The sequence below is a fragment of the Ostrinia nubilalis genome, chromosome 6 (assembly GCF_963855985.1).
Source record: "Ostrinia nubilalis chromosome 6, ilOstNubi1.1, whole genome shotgun sequence".
Classification (NCBI taxonomy): domain Eukaryota; kingdom Metazoa; phylum Arthropoda; class Insecta; order Lepidoptera; family Crambidae; genus Ostrinia; species Ostrinia nubilalis.
In genome coordinates, this window is record NC_087093.1 from 6,991,418 (window position 1) to 7,009,406 (window position 17,989).

The 17,989-nt window shown below is 37.5% G+C and overlaps 1 protein-coding gene across 2 annotated transcripts in view; it reads right to left on the reverse strand.

Moving 5' to 3' along the window:
- Nucleotides 1-483: 483 nt before the first annotated feature.
- The window catches only part of LOC135072492 (leucine-rich repeat-containing protein 40-like), a 34,789-nt gene continuing 17,283 nt past the window's right edge, over nucleotides 484-17,989 (reverse strand). For both annotated transcript variants that reach the window (XM_063966427.1, XM_063966426.1), the window contains 4 exons: nucleotides 15,664-15,807; nucleotides 14,927-15,115; nucleotides 14,245-14,436; nucleotides 484-1,210 (listed from right to left, as the gene is read on the reverse strand). In XM_063966427.1, the coding sequence (XP_063822497.1) occupies nucleotides 1,102-1,210; nucleotides 14,245-14,436; nucleotides 14,927-15,115; nucleotides 15,664-15,779 (606 nt within the window). In that variant the 5' untranslated portion in view covers nucleotides 15,780-15,807 and the 3' untranslated portion in view covers nucleotides 484-1,101. The remainder of the gene's footprint in view (nucleotides 1,211-14,244; nucleotides 14,437-14,926; nucleotides 15,116-15,663; nucleotides 15,808-17,989) is intronic.

Below are 17,989 nucleotides of genomic sequence, written 5' to 3' on the forward strand. Positions count from 1 at the left end.
GTTTCTGAAGAGCCTTCAGCCCCTCGGTCAAAAACCCAACTGCGTAAAAATGAACAGAAAAAAGATAGAAACAAGACAACTTAGTGTTCATAAGTGTAGTAGGAGTGGGAGGCATTAAATGCATATCACCACCAAAAAAAGTAATTGATATCCTATATGCATATTAACGTAAGGGCCTAATTATAATAAATCAAAAAGTTTTAAATGAAGTAAGGTTCAATGAGTTCAAAAGTTAAAACCAACAGTTTAGGGTAAGGGCTGAATTGTATTATTAAAAGGAATTTACGTCCTTTAAATCATTTGTTTCCCCAAAAGTCGTATTCAGACGACTAAAAATGTTTAAGGTAAGGGACATTTTTTTAAAGATATCAACATTTCAAGTATACCAATCGATAGAGCCGAAAATTCTGAATGCGTTGGTATATATAACTCATTTTGGCCAAAATGTCCCTTACATTAATTGATACTTCCACTATCGATATGGCAACTCTTAAAAGTTTCATACGTCATATTAACAAAGATGCATATTCAAAGTAAAAGAGATACTACAGTACACAAATGCCTTGAGCGAAGACTCTGGTAATCATCTTCAAGTAACCCTCATATTGTTTGTAAACTGGTAATTTTCTTGATGACTATTGTTTGTGAAGTCTAAACAGGTCAATTTTATTTTTAAGTAAAGGCTGATTTACACGTGTTAAGTACCTGTAACTAAATTTTAAGTCTATGTCAAAACGTTAAGCTGTCAAGTTCTTGTTTACTATGAAACTGCGTGTCAAAACGTGTCAAGTGACAAGCCCCGCCCACCAACTTACCCGAAAATTGAAGTTAAATACCTACTTAACTACTTAATACGTGTGAATCAGCCTTTAAATTAAGTAAGACGGTTGTTATCAGAATTTTCCGACAAAGATTTTATTTATTAGAAAAGAGCCGGTTCCAGAACTACACAAATATGTAACTAAAAACTTACTAGGCAGCCACAACAAACATTTTAAAAGTAAATTGTACTCACTGTACTTTTTTTTTATCAGAGTTCTTATGTCTATTATTATCCTTTGTTAATATGATGTACGCTAGTCAAACACTGGTGCTTACGTGCTAGTTGGTGGGGATTCGGTCTCTCAGGTAGGAAAGCACCGACGCGGTGCCCTTGGCGAGGATGGCATGTCGCGGCTGGCGGAAGCAATTGCCCATCAGCTCCAGGCTCCTGAAACATATCCCCGTAAGTATACTAAACTGAACTTGAAACGACAATAGCTCATCGGTGTCGGTGTGGGACCACAGAATAATAACAAGTACTACGTACAGAAGATTTTCTTCGCAAAGGTATTTAAAAAAATGTATGCTTAATGTCGTTAACAATATGGTATAATTTAGCTTGTCTCAATAGTCGAGCACCATTTTGTTGACAAACATCAGCGTTCGGTACTGCGCCAAAGGCATAGGGCTGACTTCGGTAAAATGATGTGTGACGTGAGGTGCCAAACTGCGGAAAATGGCGGAGTAAATACATGCTAAGGCTTGGTATTTCTGCTAAAGTAGGTATTTCGCGCTGTCAAAATCTGCGCGCGCAATACTTCGCCGAAGACAGCGCGCCAAAGAGCTCTCGCGGCTACACAGTATAGAATTACGCAGTTTGGAAATACGCAGTTGGTTAGGTTAGGTTGACTTCCTTCCGTTCAAGCGTCACACTCACAGCACTTTCTAATACAAATCATATCCAAGTGATACAAATTAAAACAACTTTCAAAATTTTTGGGAATATATTTTAGAATCGAATAAACATAGAATATAACTGCCAAAGTAAACACGGTTCAAAGAGGCGTGGCCCGACCCGACCTTCCGGAAGTTCCGCGCCGGCTAAAAGAATTTCAAGATTACGTCACCCGACCTATCGGTAGATCCTCAGGAGCTTGAGCGATTGGAAAAACATTTTATGATCAGTTACTCGTAGTAGCGATTATTTAGAGCTTGGATAATAAATTATAGTTGTTGCAATTCACAAAGCTTTGCATGTGGTTATTTACATTAATCAGTACACGCATCAATTTTGTTCAGTCTTTTTGTTTATTAATAAATAAAAATATCATACTAAAATTGCAAACATATTTTTTTGTATTGGTCTGGGTGTTTTCCTTCCATAATTTATGTATAACGTATGTACGGGGCTCTGTATCGAAAATCACTATGAGCAATAAGCATCACACACGGTACCTGGAGTGCATTACCGCAGCAAAAAGCTTGCCATCTTAAATGAACGGTATAATATCGAGGTTTCGTCAGTACAGTTGCGAACAAAGGTGTTTGTGTAGTGTAGTTGAGTTGAGAGGTCAGATTATTGAAATAATAAAACGAACATTTTATTTTTTAAATACATTTTAAAAATAATTTACATTACAGATAACAATGAGAGGATGACATTGCAAGGTGGTGCCAGTCCAGTCTTAAATCCGTTGATATAATGCTGCATCTGCCATGTTTTTGGCTAAAAGATTCTTCTATCTTGCAGTTTAGACTTTTATTACAGACCTCAGACAGTATTTTTGGAAAACTTTTACGCATGGTGGAGGAAGGGACGCTCTAGAGACTCAAGTCTAGAAGGAGTCACATGAACTCCAAGTTTTAAATCCGTTGACATCTGCTGCATCTGCCATCTTTTTGGCTAGAAGATTCTTCTATCTTGCAGCTTAGACCTTTAGCTACAGACCTTAGACAGTATTTTTAAAACATTATTACGCATGGTGGAGGAAGGGACGCTCTAGAGCAGTGGTTCTTAACCGGTAGTCCGCGGACCACTCGTGGTCCCTGGAGGCATTCCAAGTGGTCCACGATGTGCACTTGCACACCTTGGTCAAAACCACTTTTAACTGATTTTTGCAGTCAAACTGGTTTTGACCGATTATGAGGTGGTCCCTGACAAGACAGAAATTTGGCAAAATGGTCCCTCATGACTTAAAGGTTAAGAGCCACTGCTCTAGAGACTCAAAACTACAAGGATACACATGAACTACAGTTTTAAATCCGTTGATATCTGCTGCATCTGCCATGTTTTTGGCTATAAGATTCTTCTATCTTACGGCTTAGACCTTTAGCTACAGACCTTAGACAGTATTTTTGTGAAAATTTTTACGCATGGTGGAGGAAGGGACGCTCTACACACTCAAGTCTACAAAGAAGTCACATCAACTCCAGTTTTAAATCCGTTGACATCTGCTGCATCTGCCATCTTTTTGGTTAGAAGATTCTTCCATCTTGCAGCGTAGACCTTTAGCTACAGACCTTAGACAGTATTTTTGTGAAAATTCTTACGCATGGTGGAGGAAGGGACGCTCTAGAGACTCAAGTCTACAAGGAGTCATATGAACTCCAGTTTTAAATCCGTTGACATCTGCTGCATCTGCCATCTTTTTGGCTAGAAGATTCTTCTATCTTACAGCTTAGACCTTTAGCTACAGACCTTAGACAGTATTTTTTATTATTTATTTGTGTCAGTGTGCTCTTCTAAAGAGTGTAAGACGATTGTATGTAGTTGTAGGTACTATTAAAATGTAATTTTAACTCATTGGTTTTGTCTCATATTTATTTTGAGGAATGTACTATAGTACTATGTATCATGTACAAAAAAAAAAGTAAAAGGATGCGAACGATTTAAATTTTAATAGGTAGACAAAATTGAATTGAATTTAAGCTTTCTCCAGTAACACTGATATTATTATACTGTGACTCATCAAAGTCATCATTGTCAAAAATATTGACAAATCGCGAACTGTCACGGCCAAAAAACTGACACGCGTCCGTCCTCCGTAAGCGCCACCGCGCGACTGATTGAGATTGTCCAAGCCGTCATGGACGATTTTTTCCACATTTTTTAACATAGTAACTAAATAAGACGCAATATAAAAATTTCATCCGTTAAAAGCCCTCAAGTTATTTCTGAACTTTAGTTTAGTAAAAGATTTAGAATCTCAAATCGCTTATTTTAAAAATAAAACCGTAAATAGAAAACGAATAGAGGTAACTTTGGGAATTTATTCTATCGAGTCAACTTCATCAAATCGTGTTTCCATCCGTTAATAGCCCTAGAAAATATCCTCAACTATGCCCAATAAAAATCTTAGCCTTTAATTTTACTGTTAAGTACCTCAAAAATGAAAAATGAAAACCTCATTTTCGCCATTTTCTCTGCTACCCAGCCTTAAGCATGAATTATATTTTGTGTTTCTATTATTATTCAGGCAGTTAAAAATTACTGCACAGTATTAATTACACCACCGTTTTTACATATAGTTTATTGTCTTTACAATGCAAATGGGTGAAGAATACACGTGCGTCCGTCAATACTCGCTCGTGATTGTCCTGTCGATTAGGTACCTCAGGAGGGGTCGTCGCGCGTGTTTTGTTTTCGATGCAAACTCGCGGAGATGAACAGGCCTGGTGGGCAGTGCCGGATTAAGCCAGCGCGGGGCCTGTAGCAAATTTCTATCAAGGGGCCCTTGGTTTGCTTTAGGTTCTCAAGTTTAGGGTATTAAATGAAACAAAACTGTTATCTACAAATGAACTTTTCTTGATTTAATGTGGGCAAATTTAGAGATAACACTTTCAATATCAACTTCTTTAAGGAAATCATGCTCTACGAGTATATTCAACAAAGTAAGATGATTAAGACGTTCTTGTCCCATCGTGTTCCTTAATTAATTTTTAATACGTTTTAATGTTGAAAAAGAACGTTTGCCACTGCAGTTAGTGATCATGAGAGACATGTAAATGCGCAAGGCAATTTCTAAGTTTGGAAAACACGATTCTAAAGAATTATTTATTAAAAGTTTATAAAATTGCTGCTCCAGAGGCTCCTGTTTCTTGCTGTCAATAAGAGTAGCCACGTCTGTTTTAAGATCAAGTAAGTCAAGAAATCTGTTTTCAGAAGCTCTGCGAACTGCACTAATTCGCCACCTAGGCTGTTCTCCAAATCAATTAACATACTGACAGTAGTTTCACAGTTCATTTATGAAAACCTTTTTTATTATGTTCGCAAAAATATAGAGCAATTCACGAAAAAGAGCGATTTGCATAACTTTAATACAAGAAACAAAAATAAACTTGCCGTTCCAAATTTCTAGGCCAGTAGAATTAGATTTTGAATCTGAAATAATTCCTACAAAAGATTTTATTGCTTTAATGGCTTCATTGGTTGCCCATTAAGACTCTACTAGGTTTTCGACTTCGACGGAGTTGTGCTTAAGTGGTGGGGGCCTCCGAAAGGGGCGTTTTTTCGGTTTTCCGGTTATACCGCGTAAAGGACTTACCGTATCGAAAAGTGGTGTTCAGGACGGTTAAAGACGGTTAAAATTCTGCATTGAATAAGACCAAATTCATATGTTTTGGACAAACCGTTCTCGTGCTTATCTTCGACAAAGTAGAAAATGTACATATAATTAATAACCCTATGTCCAATAGCTCGTCACCCGCAGGCTCCCAAGCCTTGTAAAGGGCCGCCTTAACCAGCTTATCCCTGTCAAGGCTCGCGAGTTGGATTCGCTTATCCTTGTTCGTCCCAGCCGATCCTTAAGGCCGGGTAGCAGAGAAAATGGCGAAAATGAGGTTTTCATTTTTCATTTTTGAGGTACTAAACAGTAAAATTAAAGGCTAAGATTTTGATTGGGCATAGTTGAGGATATTTTCTAGGGCTATTAACGGATGGAAACACGATTTGATGAAGTTGACTCGATAGAATAAATTCCCAAAGTTACCTCTATTCGTTTTCTATTTATGGTTTTATTTTTAAAATAAGCGATTTGAGATTCTAAATCTTTTACTAAACTAAAGTTCAGAAATAACTTGAGGGCTTTTAACGGATGAAATTTTTATATTGCGTCTTATTTAGTTACTATGTTAAAAAATGTGGAAAAAATCGTCCATGACGGCTTGGACAATCTCAATCAGTCGCGCGGTGGCGCTTACGGAGGACGGACGCGTGTCAGTTTTTTGGCCGTGACAGTTCGCGATTTGTCAATATTTTTGACATTGATGACTTTGATGAGTCACAGTATAATAATATCAGTGTTACTGGAGAAAGCTTAAATTTTTGATAATTAAAAATTATCAATTTTGTCTACCTATTGAAATTTAAATCGTTCGCATCCTTTTAAACGAAGACTCTACTCATGATATATAGTACATTCCTCAAATATGAGACAAAACCAATGAGTTAAAATTACATTTTAATAGTACCTACAACTACATACAATCGTCTTACACTCTTTAGAAGAGCACACTGACACAAATAAATAATAAAAAATACTGTATATTTAAGGTCTGTAGCTAAAGGTCTAAGCTGTAAGATAGAAGAATCTTCTAGCCAAAAAGATTGCAGATGCAGCAGATGTCAACGGATTTAAAACTTGGAGTTCATGCACAGTAGATATATGAGCTAAAGCAGTACGGAAACTTAGCCCTTTCGGCGAGTTAAATACCTACACTTCAACTGAGTGTTAGGGTTGGCACTCTTAATCTTTATAAAATTAATAAGGTTCTGGCTTACTTATTTATTAAAACGTTTATTTAGGTTTTTTAATTATCAAAAACCTAATGGAATAAATTAATTGACTAAGTAGTTAACAAAAAAATAAAACGTTAATGAGGTTCTATAAAAATCGAATACATAATCGAATAAATTGATTAAAAGTACTATTAGAGGCCGGTAGAAGATATTCTATTCTCATAAATAAAATACCGGATACTTACTTTCACATAGCTATTGCCTCATTTTAAATACAGTTCATCACTTAGTAACAAAAGCGTGCGGAGCAAATTACTTTATCAAATAGAACACATAAATTATTAAAAAGCGTAATTACGTAATTTAAAAAGAACTATTACTAAATGAGATGTAAGCACTTTATTTAAAAAGTAATATTTAATAATTTTTGCAATTCAGAATTATTACGAAGTTTAAAAAATGAAAGTTCTGGTTTTGAAGATGCCGAGTTCAAACAGCCGTATACTACGCAATACATTCGTGGCATGTTTTTAAAAATACAGCGGACAGTAGTGCTTGCAATAAAATTATTATTATTAAAAACACAACGCGCGCGACACTCGCGACGGATGGACTGCGAGGTTCGCTTAGAGCTCGTGTAAAGCGTGCGTCTGTGTGCGTGAGTCTGATTTCGAGCGTTTGTATGAAGCTTCCGTACTGTTTGATTTATCTACTGTGGTTCATGTGACTCCTTCTAGACTTGAGTCTCTAGAGCGTCCCTTCCTCCACCATGCGTAAAAGTTTTCCAAAAATACTGTCTGAGGTCTGTAATAAAAGTCTAAACTGCAAGATAGAAGAATCTTTCAGCCAAAAACATGGCAGTACAGCATATATCAACGGATTTAAGACTGGACTGGCACCACCTTGCAATGCCATCCTCTCATTGTTATCTGTAATGTAAATTATTTTTAAAATGTATTTAAAAAATAAAATGTTCGTTTTATTATTTCAATAATCTGACCTCTCAACTCAACTACACTACACAAACACCTTTGTTCGCAACTGTACTGACGAAACCTCGATATTATACCGTTCATTTAAGATGGCAAGCCTTATGTATGGAACGGTCGCTTTTTTGTAACCTTTATAATTTGGTCGGCTTATAGAAGAATTCCTGATATTTTTTTGCAGTTCGATAACTTTCTTATAAGTCTATATATATAAGGTGTTATTTTTTGTACTGATCATACTTTACCAACGCATGTAATAAAATCATACAAATACAACCCAAGTGTTTTTAAAAAAAAAATCAGGCTAGTTTTCGAGTAAAACGACAAAGAATGTTTCGAAAAAAATAAAAAATAAATCATCCTTTGAGCGCGGTGAGTATTCGTTTGTACGCACTATCGTAGTAGCCGGCCGAGGGCAACGACCACTGCCACGTGCCGCGCCGCGTGAGTCGGCCATATTGATATCGCTCGCTGCCAATCGCTCCGCGCCCACAGCCCGCGCCGAGCCGCCGATCGGCATGCGGGAGCGCAACAACATAAATAATCGTCCCAGTCCGTCCAATACGCCCAAACGTATTGCAGTGTATGTGTGATTTATTACAATGCCGCGCTTGATCAATAACAAAACGCAGGTGAAATTATGTTTCGGGCACACTAACTGGCCGACGAGAAACATTGACGAGTCGAAAACCTTCATACCTTGCTTGCTTGTTTGGAGCCGCGCAGCGCTTCAGGGAGCGCAGCCGTATCCTGACTTGACGAGATTCCGTGCGCTTCGAGGACGAAGTTCTGGATTTCAATTTCAATCACCGGCACAGTGCTGGCGGTACCCAGATGCGAGCGCCGCAGACGGCGGCTTTTGCGTAAAAATACGGAATGCCTTATCAAGGAGTTGTTGCCAGAGGGCCACGACCGCGACCTAGTTCTATCGATGGTCATGGTTATTGCGGAAGTCTACCTAGGTACATACCTACAGTGTGATTTGGACAGATGAGTGCTTGTTTACGCGAAAGGGACTTTTTCCGTAAAAAAGTTAGTGCGCGAATTGTGAATACAATATCCGACGTGGTGTCTAGTGAACAGCAAGCAAGTGTGCAGCCCGAAAGCATTACCTCAATTCGATCGTGGCTAGATTAGACAGTGCAAGACAGTGTTTACGTGAACATTCAACAAAGGCTTGACGTTCAAAATGTATTGTGATTAGTGTAATAATAACCTAGGAACTTTAAAAGACATTCAAAATAGGTAAATGTGTGAATAAGTAAAATCAATGAATCTAAAGTGTGATGGCAAATCATAATTTAGGAATTAAAACCAGGAAAATTGATCAGTGAGTTTTATTTACAACACCTATTCATATTCAATATTAGGGTGCATTTCCACTGAAGCGAAGCGAAGTAGTAATAGGTATGTACCTATCAATTTTTTATTACGTCTCTAAATAAATTGCGTAGGCATTACGAAACCGTAGATATTGAATTCCAATTTCTATCCTTTTTTAAATTTCTAGTTTAACGCGGATGATTCGCCTCGGTTCGTTGGAAAAGTCCCCCGCTATTACACTAATGAAAATACACTTATTTACCTACTTATGTAGCTAGATTTTGTTTCTCCCAGCGCGTAGTACCTATTAACATGACGTAACATCGTACATACTCACGAGTGATAATTTTTTTTAACGTAGGTTTAGTGTAATCTAACCTTTATGTGTGTGAACGTTGAATGAATGCGCGCGGCCATTGTTCGTACTCGTATGAATGAAATGAGTAAAAAAAGAGAGAGAGGCAGTGAGTGAAGACAGGATGGTTGTAAAAATAATATCTTTTTTTTGTTAGGAAAAGTAAAAACAAAAACTAGCCTGAATTTTTTTTTAAAAACACTTGGGTTGTATTTGTATGATTTTATTAGATGCGTTGGTAAAGTATGATCAGTACAAAAAATAACACCTTATATAAAAGAAAGTCGTGTTAGTTACTTCACTTATAACTCAAGAACGGCTGAACCGATTTAGCTGAAAATTGTCAGGGAGGTAGTTTAGAGCCAGGAGAAGGACATAGGATACTTTTTATCCCGTTCGAAATTAAAAAAAAAGTCTGCTTATTTATTGCCATTAAGGCGGAACAATGTTCGCCGGGTCAGCTAGTCGTAATATAAAGCTGAAATTAACAGGATAGCTTATTCAAGGAACATTTTAATTTGTCCATTGTATGCCATGTTCCCTTGTTATAAGGGAATCGCGTATTCGGCCACGAAAGTAAGACTGTTAAAATAAATTAGATTTCTTGAAATCTCTCTTTTGCGCAAATCAAATCAAATCAAATCAAATCATTTATTTCGCTTGAAAGTGGTACATGTAAGTGATGGTAAAGTAGATTTGAGTAGTATCACACATTTCGCCAGAGTATGGCATGCAAAAATATAAAATTTAAACAATGTCATTTTAAGTAATTATGTCAACAATAAAGTTATTAACATCAACAAATAGAACACAAATATTAGATATGAATAAAGTCACCGAGTATGTAGTCAAAAATTAGAATATAAATATCAAGGTTACAACAACTTCCCTGATTTAAAATAATTAAAATATTCGTCCATTGAGTAAAAACATTTTTCTATCAACCATCGTTTGAGAGTGCATTTAAATTTGTTTAGTGGGAGTATTTTCAAGTCATCTTGTAAAATATTATATATTTTTATTGCCATACAGTACGTGCTCCGACTGTAAAGCGTTGTAGTGTTGATGGGCAACACAAGTGCATTTGGGTATCTTGTATTAAATCTGCAAACATTTTTCTTCATCACAAATAATCCCAGATTGGTTTTGACGAAGACACAAATCTCATATATGTATATAATATATACAAGGAACAGTGAGCAGCCCTAGTGTTTTAAATAATGGTCTACAAGATGTTAAACCATCAACATTGCAGATGGCTCGGATGCATTGCTTTTGTGCTATAAGTGCCCGGTTGACATGACATGAGTTTCCCCAAATAATTATGCCATACCTTAATAAAGAACATACGTATCCGTGGTATGCTTGGATTGCAATATTCCTTTCACTAACTCTTCCAAGGCGCCATAGTGCATATGCAAAAGAGTTTATTTTATTGCAGAGTTTATTAATATGTTCTAGCCAAGACAATTCATCATCAATTTTGATACCCAGGAATAAGGCATCCCTCGACTCTTTAATGGTATTCGAACCAGAAACAACATGTAAAGAGTGTTTGTTACCATTTTTGTTAATAAATTGTATAAATGTCGTTTTTTCTAAATTTACTCTGAGATTATTATTACCTAACCACTTTATAATGTTATGGATTATTTTATTTATGTCGTCATTATATGTTTTAGTATTGTTGCATGGAATAATAACAGATACATCGTCAGCAAAAAGTATACAATCGTGTAAAGTCACATCGGGGAGATCATTTATGTAGAGTAAAAAGAGTAAGGGGCCCAAAATGCTTCCCTGCGGTACTCCAACATTGTTCAAATTTATAGATGATCTAAACTTATTTAATTCTAAATTTTTATCCATCTTTGTTATTTCTACGTATTGCGTTCTATTATTTAGATAACTCTTAATCCACTCATTTGTGATTCCTCTTAACCCTAGTGCAAAGCCACATCATTTATATTTACTGTGGTTATAAAGGTGTACCAAGGGTACATGCTACACCTTTTTATTCGATTGTAAGAGTACTGGTTTACTCACAAATCCGTTTTATCTGATTTTCGAAATCTTTTAATTACACTAGTGTTTATCATTTAAATCAATGACTAATGTTTGAACTAATTTGGACATAATATCAAGGTCTATCATTGGTATTTTTTTCAAACTTCTGCGTTGAGCCATTTACGAGATCTGGGACATCACAAAACATTACCCCAGCAAAATTCTAAATAACTTGAGAACCGGAACACGAACAAATTTTGCTATTCGTGGACAAATTACTACGCAACAAGAGCTATCTATCCATGTATTTAGTTCCGGGATAGAACGACTTTCAAAAAAAAATTTTACAGGGTAATGTTTGAAACGTTACCCCAGCAAAATCTGTTTTTTCCTAATTGTTAAAATATGTATTATCTGTGATGTGAAGTTGGCAACACTGCCTATCTGTCAGTTGTGTGCAAGAAAACAAAAGTGAGCTATGGCGTCTTGAAAGTCTTCGTTTTATTTTATAAAGAAAGTTTATCATAATACTAAAACTAATAACTTTAAAACTATAATTTGAACGAATTTTGCTATTAGTGGACAAATTTCTGCTCACGATGGACTAATTATCTGCTATACTCTCGACTCTCTAAAGCACAACATTTATAAAAATTTTGCTGCGGTAATGCACTCCAGGTAACCGTGTGTGATGCTTATTGCTCATAGTGATTTTCGATACAGAGCCCCGTACATACGTTATACATAAATTATGGAAAGAAAACACCCAGACCAATACAAACAAATATGTATGCAATTTTAGTATGATATTTTTATTTATTAATAAACAAAAAGACTGAACAAAATTGATGCGTGTACTGATTATTGTAATTAACCACATGCAAAGCTTTGTGAATTGCAACAACTATAATTTATTATCCAAGCTCTAAATAATCGCTACTACGAGTAACTGATCATAAAATGTTTTTCCAATCGCTCAAGCTACCGAGGATCTACCGATAGGTCGGGTGACGTAATCTTGAAATTCTTTTAGCCGGCGCGGAACTTCCGGAAGGTCGGGTGACGCCACGCCTCTTTGAACCGTGTTTACTTTGGCAGTTATATTCTATACTAGCTGACCCGGCGAACTTTGTTCCGCCTTAATGGCAATAAATAAGCAGACTTTTTTTTATTTCGAACGGGATAAAAAGTATCCTATGTCCTTCTCCTGGCTCTAAACTACCTCCCTGACAATTTTCAGCTAAATCGGTTCACCCGTTCTTGAGTTATAAGTGGAGTAACTAACACGACTTTCTTTTATATATATAGATTTATTCGATTCTAAAATAAAATTTTGAAAGTTGTTTTAATTTGTATCACTTGGATATGATTTGTATTAGAAAGTGCTGTGAGTGTGACGCTTGAACGGAAGGAAGTCAACCTAACCTAACCAACTGCGTATTTCTAAACTGCGTATTTCTATACTGTGTAGCCGCGAGAGCTCTTTGGCGCGCTGTCTTCGGCGAAGTATTGCGCGCGCAGATTTTGACAGCGCGAAATACCTACTTTAGCAGAAATACCAAGCCTTAACTGCGGTTGCTGCACCTCTTCCTTGCTCTCTCCTGAACGACTCTGTGTTATCTACTATGGCTGCCCCTCTTCCTTGTACCCTCCTGTACGACTGTATTGCTTAGCCGTATGCCTGGTCCAAGGTTCGACGCCAAAAATAAAAAAACGCCCCTTTCTGGGGCCCCCACCACTTAAGCACAACTCCGTCGAAGTCGAAAACCTAGGAGAGTCTTTATGGGCAACCAATGAAGCCATTAAAGCAATAAAATCTTTTGTAGGAATTATTTCCGATTTAATTCATTTTTGTGTTTTATTCTACTGGCTTATTCAGACTGCATAAGATTGGTAATTCATTTATGGGAAAATGTATTAAATTCTTTAATAAATTGCCACAAACTGTTGTAGAACCCATTGACCATTCATAAATTCAAAGCACATATTAAAAGTACCTTAATGAAAAAGGGCTACTATAAAGTCGATGATTATTTAAAAGATAAAAATGTTTGGGATGCGTTACTGCCTAGCTCGCATAAATATTTATAGTTAACTTTGTACATTTTAAAGCATGTAAACCTTTGAAAAAGAGGCAGACAATAGTGACTGAGTTTCTTGCGCTGCTTCTTCTCAGCACTGGCCCATTTAATGTCCTGAAGCAGTGGTAGGGTTAATACTGGGACGTGTAAAAGTGCTTTTTTTAAGCCTATTCACAGAAATAAATGAGTTTTATCGATTATAATTAAACATTAGAACATTCACGTTAAAAAGTTCGTAAAATAAGTAGGTACTTATTTTTATGATTTAACGTGATGAAATAGAGTTTTAGATTTTCAAGTGAAAGTAAAGCATAGCCTAAGCGCTTCGCGTTTAAGGCATGCAAGATATTTTACGCTCCTATCTAAATTAATCTTTTTTTTATTTCGGTCAGACAGGCGTTGGAGCGCGGGGCCCCCAAATTCGCGGGGCCCGTAGCATTTGCTACTCTTGCTACGTGGCTAATCCGGCACTGCTGGTGGGAATGGCCGAGTTGAGATCCGAAGAACTCGAACCTCGCCACCCATGGACTCTTGTGATTAACCCACTCGTAACACAAGCATAGCTTACCACGAGGGGCTAATAGGACTTTACTTTGTAAATAAAAATTTGTAATATTTAAAAAAAAAAGCCTTACTTTTTTTCATGACATTCAGGTTATCACAGAAAGACCGACTTACCTAACACTTATAGTTGTATTTTAATTTTGTCAATTAACACATCATCGTTATAAATTATAGCCTGTAGGCTATAATGTCATTCTGATGTATAATATACTGTAAACGTTAAGTTTCGTCAAAATCGATTCAGTTTTCGCGTGAAAGAGTAACGAAAGCATCCTCACAGATTTTCACATTGTTATGTTTTTTTGTAGGATAATAGGATAGGATAGGATATCGAAATTCATTTAATGTACTTTTGCCCATCCACATACGCTTTAAGGATTTTTTCGAAAGAAACATTTTATAAAAGCAAAAGCTCATTTAACTAACCTCAAATGTGTAAAGTTGCCAAGCTCAGGAGGCACGGTGAATATGCTGTTGTTGGACAGATCCAGCACGGCCAGTTTTTTCAGCTTTGCCAAAGCATCCGAAGACACGTTGATTTCCTCAATTTGATTCTCCGCGGCCAAGAGAATCTCAAGATTTTCCAACTCGTAAACACAACGCGGGATCTTTCCAAACCTAAAAAATAAGGTTTATATTATAATTAATACAGAGCGAAGGATTCTATAAAATTAAAACAAATAAACTACTATCATCGAAAACTTTCAACTTTCGAAAAATTTTGGTGGTCCAAAAATTACTTGCAATCTAAAAAAAGTTCATTTCTATAAATCTAGTTAAAGCGGTTTCGTGCTATGTTAGATCCTAGTCCGTGGAAAGACGGTAGAACCATATTTGTGTGAAACTTTACGCACTAGATAAGAACCATCCATCATCCAATTTCACTAGTAATTATTCTAGTTCCGTATTTTGACGGATTCGGATCGGCCTTAGAGCGAAACCGCTGTTAGGTCACAATCGAACCATAAATAAATGCAATTGGCCACAAATAAATGCAATTTTGGTACTAAATTATGAGTGATGTAATTAGCTTAGTTTTATTACTGACACTGTCTCGATCTTACAGTTTAAAGTTAACTAGTTTAATTGATACACAATTTATACTCACTTATTATTAGATATGACTAGTTCTCTCAGGTTTTTCAGGTTGGCGATTTCCAAGGGTAATTCTGCTAGGCAATTCTTCCCCACGTCCAGATACTGTAAGTGCACACAACGACATATCTCCGGAGGAATGTTGGCAATACTGTTCGAAGACATGATCAGTTGAGACAGGGTTTCTTTCAGGTGACACACTCTGAAACAATTATAAAATAATTGATAGTAACTCATCAAGCACGAGAATCTATTAAATCGCAAGAGCAGCCACGATCGATTGATCGTTTTAATTGCACATTATTAGGCACATCGCAGCATTCGAGCTCCGCGTCGTATGAAATGTGGCTATTACGGACACGCAGACTTAAATTCGACTATTATTAGCAGATTCATCATTTGGAACTGATTTCATACTTTATTCATAATTCAGAAGTCATCAATCTAGGTATTTTTTGTTTGAATCATATATGGAATCACAAATGTGTTGGTCTATACAGCGCTTCGGTATCTTAGAAATCAATAACGACGAACAAAATTTTACTAAAGTCAAAATACCTATGGCACTAGTAATTTAAGTAAGCCTTGGGAACTACAGAACGAAATAATGTTGTGATCATAGGTTTCGTATCGTGTATTAAAGCGTCGTTTCATTTATAATTTTATTCACGAGTTCTACAAATGGGATGCTTCGTTTCCTTGAGTAAACTAGTACCTCTATATTTTTTTCTACCAATAATTTACACTTACCCCATAGGCACAGCGGTGAGTTTGTTCTTGGAAATGTCGATGATGTGCACTTCAGCGTCGGCCGCGGCCTTGAACACGTCGTCCGGCACCGAGGTCAGGCTGCGGGACGGGACCATGAGTGCTTGGCTCTTTTTCAGGGTGTACCTGCAAGGGAATCACATGGACGGACCATGTTAGGAGTTTTTCATATAGTGAGCGTAATCACAGGCCCATCTTTCCACTAGGCACTCTAGGCACGTGCATGACCCCGTGAATGAGGGGGACCCACGCCTGCTTGTATAAAAATTAAACTAACAGTTGTAGGTAGTAATCGCTGTAAAGGTCTACAATTTTGCATTTTCCTTTTTTTAGGAAAGGGCCCCCAGTAGGTTAAAGACAGCCCTACTTCGGCATATCTCTCATAGGCATGAAGTTACGAAAACGAGGCATTTGGTTTTCTAGTTTCTACGTTTTTGTCCGATCTTCCTATTCTATACGGCCTACACTACGTCAGAACTGCATACAATCGCTGTGATCAAATCGCTAGGTACATAGAAACAGATGCCATAGTCACATTTATGTATTATTTGTCATTGCATTGTGTAAACTACAGTTTTTTCACGTGTTTGTCTCATGCCCGCTTCGTCATTCATTAGTGCATTCGTATATTTATTTGCACATAAACATAACTTGTGTTTTTCCAACAGCCCACAGTTTATGAATGCTATATAGGGATTATTATTCTACACTGGCATGATGCTTATGTGGCGACTACGTCCCACTTACGCCTCATACCAATTAATTAAAATATACTTAATTGTAATACTTCTTGTACAAACTTAAGATGTAAATGCTTTGTTAGTTATAGCGTGTTAATTTTAGAGCATGGTAATTTTAGTTTCTCACGCACCTGCAATTTTAGGATTTTATTGTCGGAATGTTTAACTCAAATCTTTTTAGTGTTTCGCCGATGTAACATGTGGTCCATTGTTGATCTATGCAATTATTGCAGGTGTCTGTGTATCAAGCAACACCAACCTTTGTAATGTCTTTCTATTGTTTGTTGTTTACTTTGTATTATGTTTGTGCCAACCTTTGCCATGTGTTTCATGCTAATTGTTTTGTTTGTATCTTCGTGTTATTTTCACTTTGTTTTACGATTGTTACCTGAAAAGGCCGCCGACCGTCGAGAGTAAAACCAATGTTTAGTTTAGTCGGTCAGTACGCAACCTCGGTACCGGTCGGACGCCTCGAAGGCCCATCCTCGCGCTTACACAATATAGTTACCGTCTTACCAGTCTATATGAACTTTTATTTATAAAAACCTACGAACCCTGCTACCCGAGTATAGAGCGCCGACAGTGGTGACCCCGACGTGATCTTACGTGTTTTATTGTGCGCTTAGGGTTTTATCAGGGTTCAGGTTCGCACCGCGCAGTGATAATTTCGCGCAGTGATAATTTAGACTTTCTGACAGTTTTTTTTGTGAGTGTAATCAGCGTGTCGTTAAAATGGCTAATAGTCCCGTCAAGAGGGATACGCCACTCGACACATTCGCCGACATCGCCGACTTATTAGCTGAAAACGCCAGGCTACGGTGCACGAGGCCATCGCCCCCAGCAGCGGCGATCTCCACACACATAACTGACGAACGATTACGCCGGCTGGAGGAGAACATGGCGCTTCTCATGAAGAATTTGCAACAGGCGCAAGTAAGCAAGGTAGACACGAGAAGTAGCAGGCCACGCGGTCGTTCAAACTCACGCTCGTGTACCTCTTCACGGTCTAGAACTAGACTGACAGACTGGCTATGTTGGGACCATCATCGTTACGGTTCACGAGCGAAGAAGTGCATTGGACCTTGTTCCTACAACAAACCACAGCAGGGAAACGCCAGCGGGAGTCATTAACGGCGGGTGACGCAATTTCCCATACACCTACACGCCGCATCTTCGTTACCGACAAGGCCAATAATGTAACGTTCCTCATTGATACAGGGGCCGACCTTTGCGTATACCCTAAAGCACTAGTCCCTACGGCTTGCAAAGCTTCTGCCTATGGATTAGTCGCCGCCAATGGAACTTCAATAACCACGTATGGTACTATCGCACTGACCTTGAACCTCGGGCTTCGAAGAGACTTCCCATGGATTTTCGTGGTAGCGGATGTACAGAAACCCATTATAGGTGTAGATTTCCTCGCTCACTACAACCTGATGGTAGATGCGAAAAATAAGAGGTTGGTAGACGCGATCACTCATCTTACGGTCAATGGACATGTGGCTGAGTGTGAGCAACTCACTGTGAAAACTTTAAGTGGAACATCACCTTACCTCGATCTACTGTCC